This window comes from Notolepis coatsorum (assembly GCF_963971535.1).
Source record: "Notolepis coatsorum genome assembly, chromosome: 2".
Lineage (NCBI taxonomy): Eukaryota > Metazoa > Chordata > Actinopteri > Aulopiformes > Paralepididae > Notolepis > Notolepis coatsorum.
The window spans coordinates 184,790,084-184,808,864 of record NC_140166.1 but is presented as its reverse complement, the minus strand read 5'-3'; the positions used below and the strand labels follow the sequence as shown (position 1 = coordinate 184,808,864).

The window sequence follows — 18,781 nt, the reverse complement described above, 5'->3', positions numbered from 1 at the left end:
GTGATTTATTGTTGATTATTACTGTTACTGTATTGTTTGTCTTGTTTCATGTAAAAAAAAAAAAAAAAGAGAAAATAAAAAACATTTGTTAAAAAAAAAAACTGCCCTCGTACAGTCTTGTCATCGTTGACTGTCACTTTAGGAACATTTGCATTATTTTGCTAACGAGAGCTGACATCTTTGCAAAGTTTTAGTTAGGCTACATGCCGTAATGTACAGAGTCAGAACGTAGGCTCACATTTTGTTACCTTTTTTGATAGGCTATACCAGTGCGGTGAAGCAACAGAGAAAGGGAAAGAGAGACAGACTATATATATATAACAAGATTCACAACAGGCGATGCATAATTCAACATCGTTCCGTTATTGTGGCCACGTGCACAACGCATAAACAATAATATTGTCTTATCGCCCAAGCCTACTTCTAATACTGCTGTTCGTCTATATATCACTTGGTCACAGTGGTTTAGAGTCAAATTACGTACAAAATACATCCACCCTATGAACCCGCTTGACCTCTGAAGTCATCTTGGGCCAGTCTACTAACTGTCCCTAGAGTTAAAACAAAACATGGTGAAGCACTCCGTTATTATGCTACACATAGTTGGAACAAACTTCAATAATCAAATCAAATTTATTTGTAAGGCCCCACAACACACATTAATGTCCCCATGGGCCGGACACGTCTTCTTTAAACAAGTCAAGAAGAAACATCTCAATAAATCAAGAATAAAACAAAAACACCATAAAGTCCAAAGAATTTAAATGTTCACTGTCTTATAAATGGCCTTTTCCAGTGTTTAGCATTGTTTTCTAGCAATGTGGGGTTGTATCAACAATGTCTGTCTCTGATTCTCATTTTGGCAGATTGCTCGAGTTCAGATGTCCCGAGATCCTCCCCCATTGAACTAAGCCATTCTGATGTTACTGTTTTGCTGACGTGAATAAGGCACTGATCTGCATATCTCAGCCCCTGGTTGTAGTCACCGCCCACAATCAACAATTCTCTCAACAACGGAGCAGTGGGAATAATGCGGAAGCGGTTTTCCTGTTCCTGACTCGCCCTCTCTCTATCTGTCTCTATCTCTCCACCTGCATTTTACACACGATCGCGAGTCGAGCCGCTCACACACACGCTCGCTCACGGAGCGATCTCTCCTCTCTCGCTCGTTCTCTCTCTCGTATGTATCATGCTGCGTGGGTGACTGTCACTCAAAGAGCTTTGCAAGTATGGGCGGAGCCCAGCCCAAAACAGCTTGAAATCTTGAAGTGGAAAAATGCTGCTTTAGAGTACTTGATTAGAAATACAAAACAATGAATAAAAAAACTTACAGATGTGTTCCATAGACTCACAGGAATTGTGTAAAATTGCCCAAATAGTGGAAGGAATAGCAAAACAGGGGACCTTTAAAATAAATTCAACACTCCCAGACATACCCCATGCGAAGGTAACGAAAAACTCACTAAAACCTAGCAATAGGAATAAATGCACCACAGGTAATGTGGAGGAGAGAAACCTTAGAAGGGCCGTTCAAGGGGGGATCTCCCTTCAGATGTTGGTGATAGTAGTGTTGCAATAAAACAATACTTTTATTTAAAAAAAAATTTATTATATCATATTTTCCTTAACTCTTGACTATTTTCAAAATGGGCTAAAAACGTTTATGTACTCACTGCCTTTTAATTAATATGTTATTGCAGCCCTTTCTTCCTGCCTTTTTATGCCCTTTATGAGCTCCTTGTATTTATTTGTATCTACTTTATTCCTTATGAAAAGTGAACTTTGAGTTGCCTCTGTCTGAAATGTGCTATATAAATAAGCTTGCCTTGACCCGCCCTTTCAGTCACATTGTTTTAAAAGGGTATAGGCTGCTGCTTCTTTTTGAAGTGTCCTTCAGGATAGAAACATTATCTATCTTCTACAAAAGAAAATGGTACTATTTGCAAATGGAGCGTGCAGGAGCTTGTCTTCCTGTCCTGAACTATTAATTCAACTCAAGCCTCCCAACTGAATTTTCTGCACCAGCCACTCATCACATATGGTATCTCCATATCGCTCTCAGGCAGAATTCATACTCCTCTGTAAAGTAATTGGTCAGAAGGGGGAAGAATTTTTTCCAACTGTTGGCACTTTTTTGCTTCTTGCAGTGAATTCACGAGGAGTAAGTCCACAAGGTGTGGTCCAGTCACTGTGAGAATGGGTGTAGCTCAATAATGACCCGTTAGATCACATATTCTGTACTGGCCTGTGCTCAATTCTATTTATTTTAAATTCACCACACGTGGTGAAAATCCGCCTAAAATACATACCTAGGTAAATGGAATATTGCTCCACTTCTACAAGGGCTATTTGCATATTCTTGGTATCTAGGTACATCTATGGACCTCAGGGAATGTATTCACAGTGTCAGAAATATTGTGTCTATTACTAGGCTTGCATAAATTGTGATGAAACAAAGGAGAATATGAATTATGATTTTTCTTTGAATCTTTGACAGTGAATAACACCATGATAATAATGACCAAACTTAAAAAACTGCCACTGATCTCGTTCAGTACCCTCTTGAGAAAATCGAAGGAAATTAATAAAGGGAAGATGATTAAACCGAAGGTTCTGTAGATGCAGTACTGAATTCTCCCATCCGGACCAATGCAATTTGAAATATTATTATGATTCTTATACATTACCTTATTATAGCCAATTCGCACATTTATATATATACATATATTATCTTTCAAATGCCCGAGTTCAATTTGGATTTAGTATCACCAGTCGTGCATAAGAACGGATAATGAAATCTACTGTAATCTACTGTACTTTTTAATTTCCCCCCGCAACCGTTTTGAAACTAATTTCAGATCTAATTGTTCCTACATGCTAACAATAGGGAGGAAAAACTAACTGCGTTTCAATATTTGTCAAAAACGTTACCTTTTGTGGCTTATTATCGCGAATCATAACAGTTATTGATATGATTCATTCAGAACGCTGAACTTTGAAACCCCACAGTATCTGACAGGAAGTGTAGTTCGGAAAAATTCCAACGCTGGTCGACAGCTATGCATGTCCTCTACAAAATGGCCGCAAAAAGGCTACAATTCCCATGGTTCAAAATGTCCGTTTCCGTCTTGGAATAGACTTCAGACAATCGAAAACTTAAAACTATCTAATGGCACTTTTAACCTATTGCTAAACTAACGTATTGATGATAATATACATTCTACATGCTTTTGTGATATGTTAGTGATGTTAATACTTGAAAATGTTTGATTAAAAAAATCACAAAGAAATATGCAACACTCTGAAAAATATTGATTTATGACCAGATGTAATTTTTGGGGTCTGTACCGACCCCGTGGGGTGGAACAGGTTAAATAAAATAAAATTTTATTGTCATTGATTATACAAAGCACTAGCATATGTACAATGAGAAATGGACTTGCGAGCCCCCAAGAGTACAACCTTTGTTGCGCCATGGGTAGGAAAACTGCCCAAAACAAACTCCAAAAATGGCTGCCTCTTTTTAAACAAACACACCTTTCTATAACTCATTGACCGCCGGGGATTAGCGGCCTTATCCTGTGGTAGTATTGCCACGCTGTAAACGATGGGAGTTAGTCACCTTGTTTGTAGAACAAAATCTATATTCTATATTATAGCCATGGATACAATACTATAGTCATTTGACATTGAGTTTATTCCGGTCAAAATGCAAAAAATAGATACTTTTTCCATCCATACGTTCCCATGTTATACCGTGGTGAATATTAGTATGGTTTTAGACCGGTCTAGGGTAATTCATGAAATGCTTAGTTATGGCAGTATACGTCAATTCCATTGTAGACGCTGCCGTTTCTTGCCTGAACCCGCTATTGTTCCGGAATCAAATCTACATCATAGGTTTTATGTTCCATCATGAATGCATGAAAGGGGGGGGGGGGTCGTTTCTGATTATTTGAATGTCGGTAACTGCATTCGTATTCAACACTAAAAACGCTTATCAGCCCGATCGGTACAAAAGCCTTGCAGGATCAAGCTCAAATGTACGTCAAATCGTCCGGGAGTATTCCAAAAACAATATTCCAATTTCTTGATCCCCATCTGGTACATCCAATGTCCATTTGCTCGACGGCATAATCCACCATAACATATGGATCGGGCATATTTGACCGGCTTCAATGTAACCGGCAGAACCGTTCGTCTTGCCCGACAAGGAAAAATTTAACCCGAAACCTTTGGCCATCCCACAGCCCAGGATACAATGTTAGAAAGGGTGCTCGTTACCGCCGTCTAGCGTGATGCTGCCGGTATTGCACCTAGGCATTCTCAATGTGAAATGTTAACCCTGAGTCAGTGGGCCTGTAATGAATAGAAATATCAAATAAAAGAAATAACGTATATATATACGTGGTTGACGTTCAGCGGTTGTCGGACAAAATATAATCGTCGTTGGCGGCCAATGTGTTATTATAATAATCTTCCCTCCATCTCTCTCTTGGATAGATCAATAGATAGGAAGTGCATGTTTTCAGGTCTGTGCCTCCTCTCCTCCACTGCCCTGTGATTGAGCTCTTAAGCGGACCATTAAGTCGAGTGCATCCAGCGCAATTCTGCCGTGTCCATAACGACAGGATATCCACTGTCTAATGTAAAGCTCTGTTTTTGCTTTTCAGGAGCTGTCAAGCTGTGGCTGGAACAAGAAGGAGAAGCACAGCTCTGCCCCCAATGTTGTGGCCTTCACTCGCAGATTCAACCAGGTGAGAGACACGCGCACACACACACACACACACACACAGTAACACAAAGAGGTCATACAGTTTCTCCCATGTCTTCTTCACTCTGACCTTGAGTCTATTATCTGTCTCCCCTAAGGTGAGAGTATAGGGAGAGAGAAAACACTTCCTTTGGAACACTGGACATTTATGAACCTTGGCCATCAAGTGGATGGAGATATTACATGTCCTCTCTCCCTTGTCTTGCACCAAATCATCACCTCGCTCCCTCTCTCTTTTGCTCTCTGTCTCGTTTTCTTGCAAGGCTCAAAATAGTGCTCTGAGGCCTCCTCTAGGAAACACGCTGTGTACACCATTCTGACTCGTATCCCCTCCCTCGTAATATACACTTCTCCTCACTGTTGGTCGTATGGGTCATAACATCCTGACTCGGATTCCCTCGTAAGCTCCACTTCTCCTCACTGTTAGTCGCACGGGTCATTAAACGCAGCCAGAGCAACGCAGCCGCGGGTGAGATGCGGATCAGTTTATAACGCACTGTCCTTAGCTGGCCCTCTGTGTCTTACAATGTAGGCAGGTGTTGGCGTGCCTTCGGGTGTTTGCGTCGCACGTTTTCTGTCATCTTCAAACGTGTGTTTTATAGAGAGAGGTGTGCAGGGCACCAACGGGAAGCTCTCGGAGATGACGTCACCCTTTACCTCCCAGGAGCCTCTCTGCCAGATCCCTTTTAAGACCCACCATAACCGCCCTCCAGGATAAATATGAGACGATCTGACAAGAATGTGTTTCTGTGGAAACTTCCCTGTGTATATCGGATCCTAAACGGCCATTCAAGATGTTAGCTATACTTGCGCTGCGCTGCTGGCGGGCCAAGGAAAATGAGCCGCTTGAATAATGGGACTTGGAGCACGAGGAGAGCAAGAAGCCCAGACACCTCAGCCTGAGGTGAAGCCACATCCCCCCCGCCTGCACTCCGGCTCAGGTCTGCCACCGAGATCTGGCAGAGGGGAGAGACGTGAACTTGCGACTCCCATTTAGGATGACTATTGGCAGGGGGAGCACATGTCGAGGGAGGGTTAAACAATGAGTTGAGAAAAATGAATAAAACACTGAGTCTGTTTGGGGGGCGGGGGGGGGGGGGGTGACAGAGCAGGAATTCAGTTGGCCTTAAGTGCTGGAAAGGTTAGAAAAGGTTTGAAAAGCGGATAAGGCTGAAGAAAAGGTATGTTATGCCCGGGCTGTTCAGCAATATCTTTGCTTACCTGCCAGAGTGAGTGGTAGAGTAGACACTTTTACCAGTCACAGTTGAAATGTAGTAGCAGTTGGTACCAGTTTCCCAACCTGGGTGCTACGCTACCCAATACAGAGCTTTTTATTAAAAATGTTGACCTATCGCAAACCCCGCCCTCTTTTCTTGATCCTCCAATCGCAACTGTTTGTCCGAGGGAAACGATGGTTTTTTTGTTTTTGTTTTTTAAGATTTATTTGTTGGCGTATTATCGCTTTATTACTACTGAGCAGTCCAGTAGGGAGAGACCGAGGAGAAATGGGAGACAGAGTGGGGGAAGACATTCGAGAAATGACGACGGATTCGGGAATCGAACCCGGGTTGCCCGTGTCGCGGCTGAGCGCGCTATGTGGTTCGCCACTGGGGTGCCCGGGAAACGATAGTTTTGATTGGAGGATCAAGAAAACAGTGTGGTGTTTGAGATGCCTAAAGCTCCTTCTCTTCAACTTCAAGGTAATCTCTCTTAGGTCATTTTGCCCAGAGTCATACTTGGCCAGACGACATAATGAGGGCTCTGGGCAAACACGCCCCAGGAAGTGTATTAACTATCCCTGAAAGTGGAATATTGGGTGCAAAATCCCCCTCCCAGCTTTTGAGGAAATTGCCCCATAAATGTTCTAGAAGATCCTCCAGAATCAACAAGTAATTTGCAACACGTAATCCTCCTGTCTGCAGTGGGTAGACCATGGCACCAACACTGCCAGGGGTAGTATGCACTCCTGGTAAAAAGCACTTTGACTTAAAATGGCGCCAGACGCACTGGGGATACGCAAGACTGGCTTTCCTTCAGACAACTTAGAAATAGAACTACTGCAGCTGTGAGGAAGGCTAAATCTGATTACTTTTTAGACTTGGTCTCGAATTCCTACTCTAACCCAGCTAAATTCTAGGGTGCAGTAAACCTGTCAAAAAATAACCCTGCTACATTGCCATTGTGTATTAATGTGGCTGATTGTAAAATCTCGGATCCTCAGGAAATTTGTCTTGCTTTCAATAAACACTTCATTGAGGCTGGGTCCTTATTTGACAGGTTGTCTACTGGGCTGGCTCCACTGGATGTTGACTCTGACCCTAGCCCAATCTTCGATCATGCCTCGTGTGTACCTACATTTTCCTTCCAGCCATTTTCATCTAGTGAAACTCAATATCTTGCAATCCATAGACCCTAAGTGTTCTACTGGTGTGGACAATTTAGACTCTTTTTATAAAACTGGCAGCCCCTGTCATTTGTGAGCCATTGTCACATATCTTTAACCTTTCTATTGCATCTGGCATAGTCCCGCAAGTTTGGAAATCTGCCAAGGTGCTCCCCTTGCATAAAGGGGGGGATAGGGATAAGATGGATAACTATCGTCCTATCTCCAAACTATCATGCCTAGCCAAAGCACTGGAGACCTTGGTAAACAACCAATTAAAAACCTTTTTCTCAAGTTGCTCAGTGCTAAGTACTCACCAATCAGGTTTCAGAGCAAATCATAGTACTATTACAGCTGTTACTTTGGTCACTAATCACTATGACATTATTTCAGCCCTGGACAATGGGAAGCATTGTGCAGTTCTCTTTGTAGACCTCTCAAAGGCGTTTGATACAGTAGAGTAGACCATCACTTGCTTTTGAATAGTCTAGCTAGCATTGGCCTGGATAAAGCCGATTGTGCTTGGTTTCAGGACTATTTATCTTCAAGGTGTCAATCTGTGAATTCGGGTAACTTTCAATCTGATTTCCTGCCATTGTCTAAGGGTGTACCACAGGGTTCGGTATTGCGGCCGGTCCTCTTTACAATCTATATTAATGATATTGTTTCTAGTCTTTCAGCACTAGCAGGTTGTCAGGCTCATCTTTATGCGGATGATACAGTTGTCTACTGCATTGCGGATACTGTTCAGGAAGCTATTGTGAACCTGCAGCTTGCGTTTGACACTCTCCAAAATGCTCTAGCTAAGCTCAAGTTAGTGCTTAATGCTAGTAAAACCAAGTCTATGATGTTTTCTAGAGCCATGGTTATAGATTATGACATGCTACACCTAACAACAGCAAATGGTTTGTATATTGAAAGAGTTAGTGAGTATAAATATCTTGGTATATGGCTGGATGATAAACTTTCTTTTAAATTCCATATAGATAACCTAGCTACAAAATTACGGCAAAAGATTGGTTTCTTGTACCGTAACCACGCTAGTTTTCCTATGTTCTGTAGGAAAAGAATTGTACAGGCTGTTTTTTTGTCAATATTGGACTATGGTGATGTCATTTACAGGCATGCGTCTGCGTCTACATTAAGGCCTTTGGATTCTGCCTACCACTCCGCCCTAAGATTTATTACGGGTGACAAATATGATACGATACTCACCATTGTCTTTTGTATGAGAGGGTAGGCTGGCCATCTCTCTCGTTGCGACGTAGTTATCATGGGTATCTTTTTTATCTACAAACCAATTATTGGCAAACTTCCACCTTATATTACATCTTTGTTGGTCTGGAGTGCTGTCACCTACCAAACTCGTTCAAATGATCGGCTTGTGCTCAGGGTGCCTCGAGTTCGGTCTGAGCTTGGAAAGTCTGCCTTCTTCTACAATGCTCCATACACATGGAATACCCTGCAACAGACTCTAAAGCTCGGAGCATTCCCGTCATTCATGGAGTTTAAAGGCATTGCACTTGACCTATGTACTGAATCATGTAATTGTTTTTAATCCATCATTGTAGTAATTGTAATTCATTGTAATTACGGTAATAACTGTTATGATATTTGTGTCCTTTGTTAACTCGTCATCACTGTAAATGAGGGAAACCTCAGTGCTTTCACGAGTATAAATAAAGGTATGAAATGAGATGGTATATGTTAAATTCTGTAGATTCTCTGTAATGTTCAGCTGTAGGACATGGTCTCCACCAGTAGGACAGTCTGCACCAGTAGGACAGAGTCTCCACCAGTAGGTAGGGTGACCAGGTCCCAATAAACCAAATGTGGGACAAAGGGTATGGACGGTTGTGAGGGACGATGTTGGGGACACCCCCCCCCTTTTGGTGGACTGTCCCTGTCCCCTCCTTCAAGGCTCATCCGCCACTGTCATTAAAATGACCACAAGCCTAATATGTTTTGCCCTTATTAATTTTTATTTTATTTGTGTCTAATGGGTGTTAAGTACAGTGTGGTAAATACTTGTTACCTCTGCAGCTGTTACTTTGTGTGCTTGTCCAATGTTTTTTGGTTGGAGAAATGCGTTCATAGATTTTGACGTCTCTTTTTGTGCAACACGTTTCTTGTGGGACTCCGCTTGTCTATCTCGTTTTATGTCAAATTCCCCCCCGTGCCCGATAGAGAACGAACTCTTGCAAAGTTCACAATAAACCCTCTCTGCATCCCCCTCGACATTTCTTACCCATGGGTATTCTGTTTCCCATTCGTTTCGATAACTACACCTCTTTTTGTTTGGTGTCTCCTCCATTTTCAAAGAATGCGAGTGTTCTAGCTGCCACTCTCACCTCAGCTGTTTGCTATCAAGGAGATTTAAAATAGGGGCGGGCCCTAGCGCTTAAACGCATGTGCTGTGCTACTATGCAATACACAGACAGAGAGCCTACCCGACCATATAGCTTCTTCACATTGGCTGAGTCTCCAGACTCTCCACCAGTAGGACATGGTCTCCACCACCAGTAGGACACAGTCTCCACCAGTAGGACATGGTCTCCTCCACCAGTAGAACATGGTCTCCAGACTCCACCAGTAGGACATGGTCTCCTCCACCAGTTGAACATGGTCTCCAGACTCCACCAGTAGGACATGGTCTCCTCCACCAGTAGGACATGGTCTCCAGACTCCACCAGTAGGACATGGTCTCCTCCACCAGTAGGACATGGTCTCCAGACTCTCCACCAGTAGGACATGGTCGTCTCCACCAGTAGGACATGGTCTCCAGACTCCACCAGTAGGACATGGTCTCCTCCACCAGTAGGACATGGTCTCCAGACTCCACCAGTAGGACATGGTCTCCTCCACCAGTAGGACATGGTCTCCACCAGTAGGACATGGTCTCCAGACTCCACCAGTAGGACATGGTCTCCTCCACCAGTAGGACATGGTCTCCACCAGTAGGACATGGTCTCCTCCACCAGTAGGACATGGTCTCCTCCACCAGTAGGACATGGTCTCCACCAGTAGGACATGGTCTCCAGACTCTCCACCAGTAGGACATGGTCTCCACCAGTAGGACATGGTCTCCAGACTCTCCACCAGTAGGACATGGTCTCCTCCACCAGTAGGTCATGGTCTCCAGACTCTCCACCAGTAGGACATGGTCTCCTCCACCAGTAGAACATGGTCTCCAGACTCTCCACCAGTAGGACATGGTCTCCTCCACCAGTAGGACATGGTCTCCTCCACCAGTAGGACATGGTCTCCAGACTCTCCACCAGTAGGACATGGTCTCCACCAGTAGGACATGGTATCCAGACTCTCCACCAGTAGGACATGGTCTCCACCAGTAGGACATGGTCTCCAGACTCTCCACCAGTAGGACATGGTCTCCACCAGTAGGACATGGTCTCCAGACTCTCCACCAGTAGGACATGGTCTCCACCAGTAGGACATGGTCTCCACCTCTCCTCTAGTCATTCCCTCTCCCGCTCAGCTGCCATCAGGGAGACACATGTAGGCGGGTCACGTTCTTGTAAACGCTGCAGCCTCTTGCTTTTTACGAGAAGCTCCGTCTCCCGGGCCGTTAAACAAGCTAATCCACAGCAATCAAGAGGGAAGTGGGGGGTTTCTTATTTATGATTATTGTGTAGCTGAGATCGTGCAGCCTCACAACAGAAGAACTTTATACGCTCATAAACACCTACTTAAGTATGTAACTGTATCTGCGTGTGGCTGTGATATATAAAGTGGGGGGTCGGGGGGCCCCAGCTGCATCACCCTCTCACTCACGCTCGCCTCCGCTCACCCCAGCGGAACAGGTTTGTCTTTTGGAAGAATTCAACAGTTACAAGGACATTTTACTTGGAACATTCAAGAGTGTAACAAAAAAATAAAAAACATGACGTGGAAAAGATTGCAGCGACAGTAAACTCTTGTTAATCCCACCATTGACAGGAGCGTCAACGACTTTAAAAAAATAAATGCATCATAATAAAAACATTGTACAAGACGCAAAGAAAGAAACGTTCAAAATAAGAAATCCTACAACAGGAGGAAGACCCCAGGTAAAGCTTAAAGACACAACAGAAATGGTGCTGAAGACCTACGGTGGGCAATCGCCTCTGTCTTGGGACAAACGGTGGACAGGGAAAGCGGTGTGTGTGGGGTCAACAGCAGAGGAGGAGAGGCAGGAGAAAGGAAGCCAGGTGATGAGATGTAGAGACTGTGGAGAGGTTGAAGGGAACTACTGCACCTCTGTCCATGGTGCTAAACAAACTATACCAAGACTCCTCACTTGAAGAAAGAACATTATTGCTTGCTTGAGATGGAAGTCTTAACGTGAGGCGCTGCGGTGTACACATAATGGAAAGTGCACAGGGCGCAACAGGGGATGCCACTGGTTACAGTTGCTAGTACCTCGGCTAACATTACATAAGTTACATACATTACTACTCTCAGCCCTCCAGGCATTGCTGTTCATTAGGGTTGGGTACCGTTCACATTTGAACCGATACCGGTACCTGTGAATCGATACCGGTACCCAATGGTACCTTTTTTCGGTATTTTAGTTTCTAAAAATTGTATTACCTACCTCAGTTGTTAAAAATGAGTCCAAACTTCAAATAATTTATCATTACTTATTTAGAACAATTTCTTAATTAATAAAAAACATATATATATATATACACACACATAAAAAATTATGTCTTACAAAATAACAAGTCTAAAACGATTAAACAAACCACTCTAGCAGCAATGAACTATTCTGCTGAACTAACTACACCTGAAGATGTCGATGCCTCAGGGTCGTCAGACTCGTCACCGGTGGGCTCTTTAGTGCTGACTGCAGCCTTGCTACGTGTAGCTGCTGCTGGGGGCTAAATGAAACGACGTCATCGGACTTAAAAAAAAAAAAAAAAAAAAAAAATGATTTTATTTTTTACATAAATGTACTGAGGCTGTAGTGCTATATTAGTTTCTGTCCCGTTATTTATATAGTTTAATGTGCTAGTGCTCAACTGCACATTGTTATACAGTCTTATCTTAGGCCTGGTGTTCAAATGAGTCCGTCTTTACTTTTGTGAAACATTCTCACTTGCATTAGACTAATCCATGAGCGAGACTGGCTTAACACTACAGACCCGTCTAAAATATGCTGGTGAAACCGGCTGGGCCGTATGACGTCATCTCTGTCTCGACTTGACCCTGATCTGAGCTTTTATTGGAGACCGGAGGCACATGGAGCGCGCCGCACACACACACACACATACACACATACACACATACACATACACACACACACATACTTAGCACAAGACGGACGGGGACACCTGCTCTGTAACGACCCTCGTTGGTGCAGTGGAGTTGGCGCCCCGTGGGGACGGACAATCTGCAGCATGTTTTATCTGCTTGTGTTGGAGCCTGTGTCCGCACTGCAGGTTTATTTATTTATTTTAAATGTTTGGCTCGTGGGAACTTCCTGTCTCGTCTGCCGTGCACCTGTGTGGGAGTAGATGTGTAGACTCCCTTCACGTGAGCCCTGCAGTCCAGAAAGTACTTTATGAGAAGGAAGAGGTCGTTGGAAGTCAGCTTTCACCCAGTATCTCCCATCTTCATCTGCGTTTCACTCACTTGCTCACTCGTTCACTCTAGCATACACACGCACACGCACACACACACACACACACACACACACACACTGCTCCCTTCACAGATTGCCTTATGACAGATGGTGAAAATTAACCACATGTGGTTCCCTTTCCTGGAGATATTTGCATGGATTGAATGTTCTTTTGTGTGTGTGTGTGTGTTGTGGGCAGACTTTATTTATCTCTTGACTCCTTGGTTCCTCTGGACTGCTTTAAAATAAAAACACTGCTTGGGCCTGTTTCTGGGAATAGGAGTGGCGACCAGGTGCTCTAAGGAGTTAAACACACTGTCGACACGGCAACCCTACACACACACACACACACACACACACACACACACACACACACACACACACACACACACACACACACACACACACACACACACACACACGGCCAGAGTGAATATATTAAACATGCACTCATTGAGCCTGCAAGGAGAGGAGAAGGACAGGCGTGAAGGACAACGTATGAAAATGAGTGAGGGGGATGGACCTGAATCTACAGGAGAAGAAAGAGAAAATAGTGCTTTCTAGCCCGCGACAGTCTTATCGAGAACACTCTGTGCAGACGGCTGTAGGCTTTGAAAAGAAAAAACGATAACCTCAAAAGACTCCCAGAGGCCTGATATCACCTTCTCCTTCCCTTACCTTTGCTCCTCCTTTCCTTCCTGCTCCTCCCCAGGGCCTACTGATTGATTCACTGACTGGCCTGAATGGATCTGTGTTTTGTGTGTGTTTGTTCGTGTTCGTCCGTATGTGTTTGTGTGCGCGTGTCTGTCCGTGCCTAATCAGTATTTTGGCAAGCAGACATTTTTCCCCTCACAGACCGAGCTCCGCTATCACTCTTGGACTGACTAGGAGCTTTTAATATGCGCGTGTGTGTGTACGCGCACACATATGCTCCTGCTCGCTATCCTCCCCTCGCTCTGTTGACTTATCATGACTTATTACGTGCCGCCTTTCTGCTCAGTAATGATTTGGATCCCGTTGAGTTTTTCCCCTGGAGTTGCTCTTTGTTTTCCCACTCCGGCGCTCGTTTCTAGACCGTTGTTCTAATCTGATGGAGCGCTCCCTTCAGAATCCACCCTCTTTCCTTTCTTCTCATCTCATCTCAGCCCCCGAGCCCACTGACTGACTGACTGACTGACTGACTGACTGACTGACTGACCGACCGACTCTGGCTTAAAGTCCCTGTCAAGGAAATGAAGGGGCTTTGTTTCTAAACACCTTGGTCATGTTGGAAGATAGTTGCTGAAAGCACGTGAAGAGGCTGTGAACTATGTAGGACTGAATTGTAGAGTTGGACTGTTGTAGAACAGCTTTTCACCTCCACGATCCACTGTGGTGTCAGTCACCCTCTCGCTGAGTTGATGAGTAGCTTAGAAGTGTAGCATAGCAAAGCTAATGCCAACCCTCTCATGTAAGTGGATGGAAAGTGCTAAAACACTTGGCTTCTTAGTGTACTTGTGCTGTATAACGACAATGAATTGGAATGGGCCAACCGTGGCTCAGGAGGTAGAGTGGTCGTCTGGTAATCGGAAGGTTCCCAGGTTCGATTCCAGCTTCTCCCGGGAGCGTGTCGAGGTGTCCTTGAGCAAAACGCTTAACCCCTAACTGCTCCTGATGAGCAGGTTGGCACCTTGCGTTGTTCCCTCCGCTGTTGGTGTGGCGGTGGAGTGAATGGGTGAATGTGAGGCATACATTGTAAAGTGGATAGAAGGATAGAAGCGCTATTTAAATTCAGTCCATTCCATTTAGAATTCATTTAATTTGAGTCTGGGTGGTATTGTTCAATAAAATCACAGCTATGGCTGGCCAAGCTTTCTAATCAAGTAGGGTCCATTTGATAGATTTGGTAGTTATAGCAAAATCTTTTAGTGACTGAATGGAAAATTGTATGGCACTTGAGCTGAAGGGGAGCTGTCAATCAAGTGTGATCTGACCACGCCCCCACAATCCTGATTCCTGAGCAATAGGGAGGTGTAGTCTGACGTCACTTTAGTTATTCCCGCGCAGTCCACCCATATAGGGATTTATCATTGGGAAAATGTATTATCGGCTATTGTAATAATTCTGCCTCATGAACATTGGCAAGCTTTCCATTTTTGCACAAAATGAGTTCCCTTCTATCACTAACATTATTGTTTAAGCATTTTTGGTTGAAATAAAGTTAGTTATTATAAGGTTTTAAATTTGTCGTTAAAAAACACTTACCAGCCTGTCGTTCAGTGCTGTCGCCTAATACACGTCACGGCCATTGACGGTTGCGCCCATAGCTAACGTTACCTAGCTAAACGTACTACTTAGGGCTGCAACGATTAGTCGACATAATCGACGACGTCGATCATAAAAACTTGTCGACGCAGAATTTTTGCGTCGATGACGATGCGTCGTGAAAGAAAATAAATAAATCATTTTTTATATATATATATATATATTTTTTTTTGCACTACTTATCTTTGTGAAAGTGGCTTCTCAGCTCTGGTCCAGCTGAAGACAAAGCAGAGGAACAGATTGGACATTGAGCATGACCTCAGAGTTGCTTTGTCTACCATCACCCCAGACTTTGAGACTTGTCGGGAGCAAACAACATCCCCAGTTATCCCATTTGTTCCCTGGGATGTTAAGCTAAGAAGTCTACTAAGAAGGATATATTATTTATTATTACATGGCGTTTTCACAATCGCCGAAATGCTTGCTTGTGATTGGTCAATAGCGCGCGTCAGAGGTCCGTTATCACACAATAACGGACCTCTGCCAAGCAATAATGACCGCTGTGCGCAGCTGTTCGCAATCAAGCCCACTACAACACTATCAGTGCTGCTCAGCATATGCACAGCTGCACTCAGTCATGCAATCAGACCACAGACCTGCCGACTGCCGATAATAATAATCACTTTATTTTGGCTGACAGAGCCACAGAACAACTGCGTTTGCATTTGATCTCGTCTTGTCGATGGTGTACAATGAATTAGGTATATTTCTTAGTAAGTTAGCCATGTAATAAGCGGGATAATGTATAGCTATACTCGATCATTGTCGCAAAATAATTGACCTTCACTGACGTTTAAAACACCTCGGCGCTGCGCCTCGGTATTTTAAACTCCGTGTCGGTCAATTATTTTGCGACAATGACCTCGTAGCTATACATTATCCCTTACTTATTATTATTATTATTATTATTATTATTATTATTATTATTATTATTATTATTATTATTATTATTATTATTATTATTTTATTTCATTGTGTTTTTAGCCCTAGTTGCACTTTTGTTGCAACCCCAGTTATCCCATTAGTTCCCCTAAACTTACTGTCGGTCTGTTATGTTAAGCTAAGAAGTCTGCTAAGAGCCCGGAAAAGGAGCTGCGCCCACAGGAAGCAGAGATGGAGGGTGTGACAGAAATAATCGAAAAAATAATCGACAGATTAGTCGACTACCAAAATAATCGTTAGTTGCAGCCCTAGTACTACTAGACGTTAGCAATGTCTACTGTCGTGTCCAGCAGTCAGTGTAGTTCCTCAGTGAACGAAAACATAAACGTTGTTATTTTGCTACTTTTACGATTTAACACTTTAATCGCCATGGGTTAAATTCATAATTTACCATCCCTCGCCAGCTCTATTTGTCTATGGAGAAGTTCCCCTTCTTTGCAGGGCTATAACTTTTTAAATTCTATTGCTAAACTGCCATTATTATGGCCCATTCAATGTCCTATATGTATTGTTCAGGGTGTAGCAACGTTAAACTTTTTCATTCACATATTCATACTAAAATAATGGTCTAAAGTATAAGTATGTTTTTATCGTTTTCTGCAGCTTTCTTCAGAACGTGATTTATAGCCCCAAATGCATTATATTGATGATCAAATACAGTTTGGTAGGAATCTGTGCGAGATAAAAAGTTTCAACTGCACGTACTTCTAGAAGTTTCTACGCATCATCTGATGTTGACCGGATGGGCGGGGGATCGTTTATAATTCCGTGGGCAGCGTTAGATGATTCATCCAGAGTGGGTCATATGTTCATCAGATCAGTTAGTATAGAATACGTTAGAAAATAACGCTGGGGGAGCTCCAGTAGCTCACCACGTACCGCGAGTGCTATTTCAGCGCCGTGGACAACCGTGCTCGTCACGGATCTGGGGCTGAGCGCGTTCGAATCCCGGACGGCAGCCGTGCCTTTCCCAGAGTGTCTTCCCCCCCATCTGAACCCTTTCAGCCTGCTTCTGTCGGTCGAACTTGACCAAGTATGAATGCGATGAAAAAGCGATAAACGCTAAAAAGAACCAGCTGACTGGTCAAAGTTTAAAAAAAATAAATAAAATAACGCTGAATCTTACCGTGGCTTCCTCGCGCCGCTGGCAGATGAGCGTGGAACAGATTTTTTTTCTATTATGGGATGTAGAAATGCCCGATCCATTTCCAGGTTGTATAATAGTATATACGTCCAAATAACATTGTTTATTGAGTTAGGGCGAGCGATCTATTATCCAGTGTTTCAAGATGGAGTCGCGGGAGCTATAGTGAGTGGCCGGACCACATATGGATGAGTACTACCGGTTCAAAGGTTAATATCCGGTTGGCGATCTGCCGATCGGCCACCAGATGGCGCTCTTGAACCGCTAGAGAGTTGAGAGGAGATCACCAGTGTGTCTCAGGGCTCCGGAAAGGAAATATGATTTCGATGACAGATTTTTGAAATATTGACATCAAAGACGAGTTATGGCGTCTTCGGCAGAATGAGCATGGCTCGGAATGATGTCTTAACTCGTCCGCGGCGATCATAGTGTTAATTGCAAATTTTTTCATGCTGAGCTATAGATTGTGGATGAATACACACAGAAAGGTACACCATGCCTATGTTCATGCTTTATTTGTTTTAAACGAGACGATTTCGAAATGGGTCCATTGGAAATGCACGGGAAACACCACTGACGTAGCCACTACACCTGGTCTGAGCAGCCAGATGAGCTGTTTTTGAGCTAGGTTTTTGAATAGTTATTTGTATTAACCACCCAGCCAAATTTGAATAATTAAAAAAAAAAATTAAAAAACAGCTCATCTGGCTGCTCATAGCTGTGATTTTATTGAACAATACCACCCAGACTAAAATTTGATTTTATTCTAAATGGAATGGACTACATTTATATAGCACCTCTCTCTCTCTCTCCCTCCCTCCCTCCCTCCACCTTAATCCCTCTTTGTGGACTGTGGAAAAGGTTAACGCGCACATGCAAGCAATAACTAAATGTACCCTCGTCGTGAATTCGTCCAGGTGCTCCTCATCCATCCTGTTTTTATTTATTTTTGCTTGGTTGTGTGTAACCTGTGTTTGTTTGTCTTTTTTTTTTTTATCTATAGACTAGTTTCTGGGTGGTCCGGGAGATCCTCCATGCTCAAACACTGAAGATCAGAGCGGAGGTGCTGAGTCACTATATTCGCACTGCCAAGGTACTAGACGCACGCACACACACACACACACACACACACACACACACACACACACACACACACACACACACACACACACACACACACACACACACACACACACACACACACCTCTACCTCTTCAATTGCCTTTTTTGTTAACTGGGCCTCTTCCACCTGTGTTTTTTTGTTCCCTCCAGAAACTGTGTGACGTAAACAACCTACATGCGGTCATGGCAGTGGTGTCAGGGTTACAAAGTGCCCCCATCTTCAGACTCACCAAAACATGGGCGGTAAGTGTGTTCATCTCTTTACCAGAGAACCTTGATATACTACCGTAATTCCTCTAATAGTAACCGGGTCTCAAATACAAGCCGGGTCTCTATTAATGGCCGGGTGCGCTCTTGAGCTAAGCAATTATAAGCCGGCCTCCTAATACAAGCCGGGTTACTAATATACTGAGCTGCATACTGAGCTAGTTACTTGATTTCACTTTGAAAACGTTGAAATGACCAGTGACCACCTGTAATTGCACTGTT

The 18,781-nt window shown here is 43.6% G+C and overlaps 1 protein-coding gene across 4 annotated transcripts in view; it reads left to right on the top strand.

Annotated features, from left to right (window-relative positions):
* Positions 1-18,781, top strand: part of ralgps2 (Ral GEF with PH domain and SH3 binding motif 2) — a 182,950-nt gene that overhangs the window by 102,109 nt on the left and 62,060 nt on the right. For all 4 annotated transcript variants that reach the window (XM_084307508.1, XM_084307506.1, XM_084307507.1 and 1 more), the window contains exons 6-8: positions 4,674-4,757; positions 18,174-18,263; positions 18,443-18,535. In XM_084307508.1, coding sequence (XP_084163634.1) covers positions 4,674-4,757; positions 18,174-18,263; positions 18,443-18,535 — 267 coding nt within the window. The remainder of the gene's footprint in view (positions 1-4,673; positions 4,758-18,173; positions 18,264-18,442; positions 18,536-18,781) is intronic.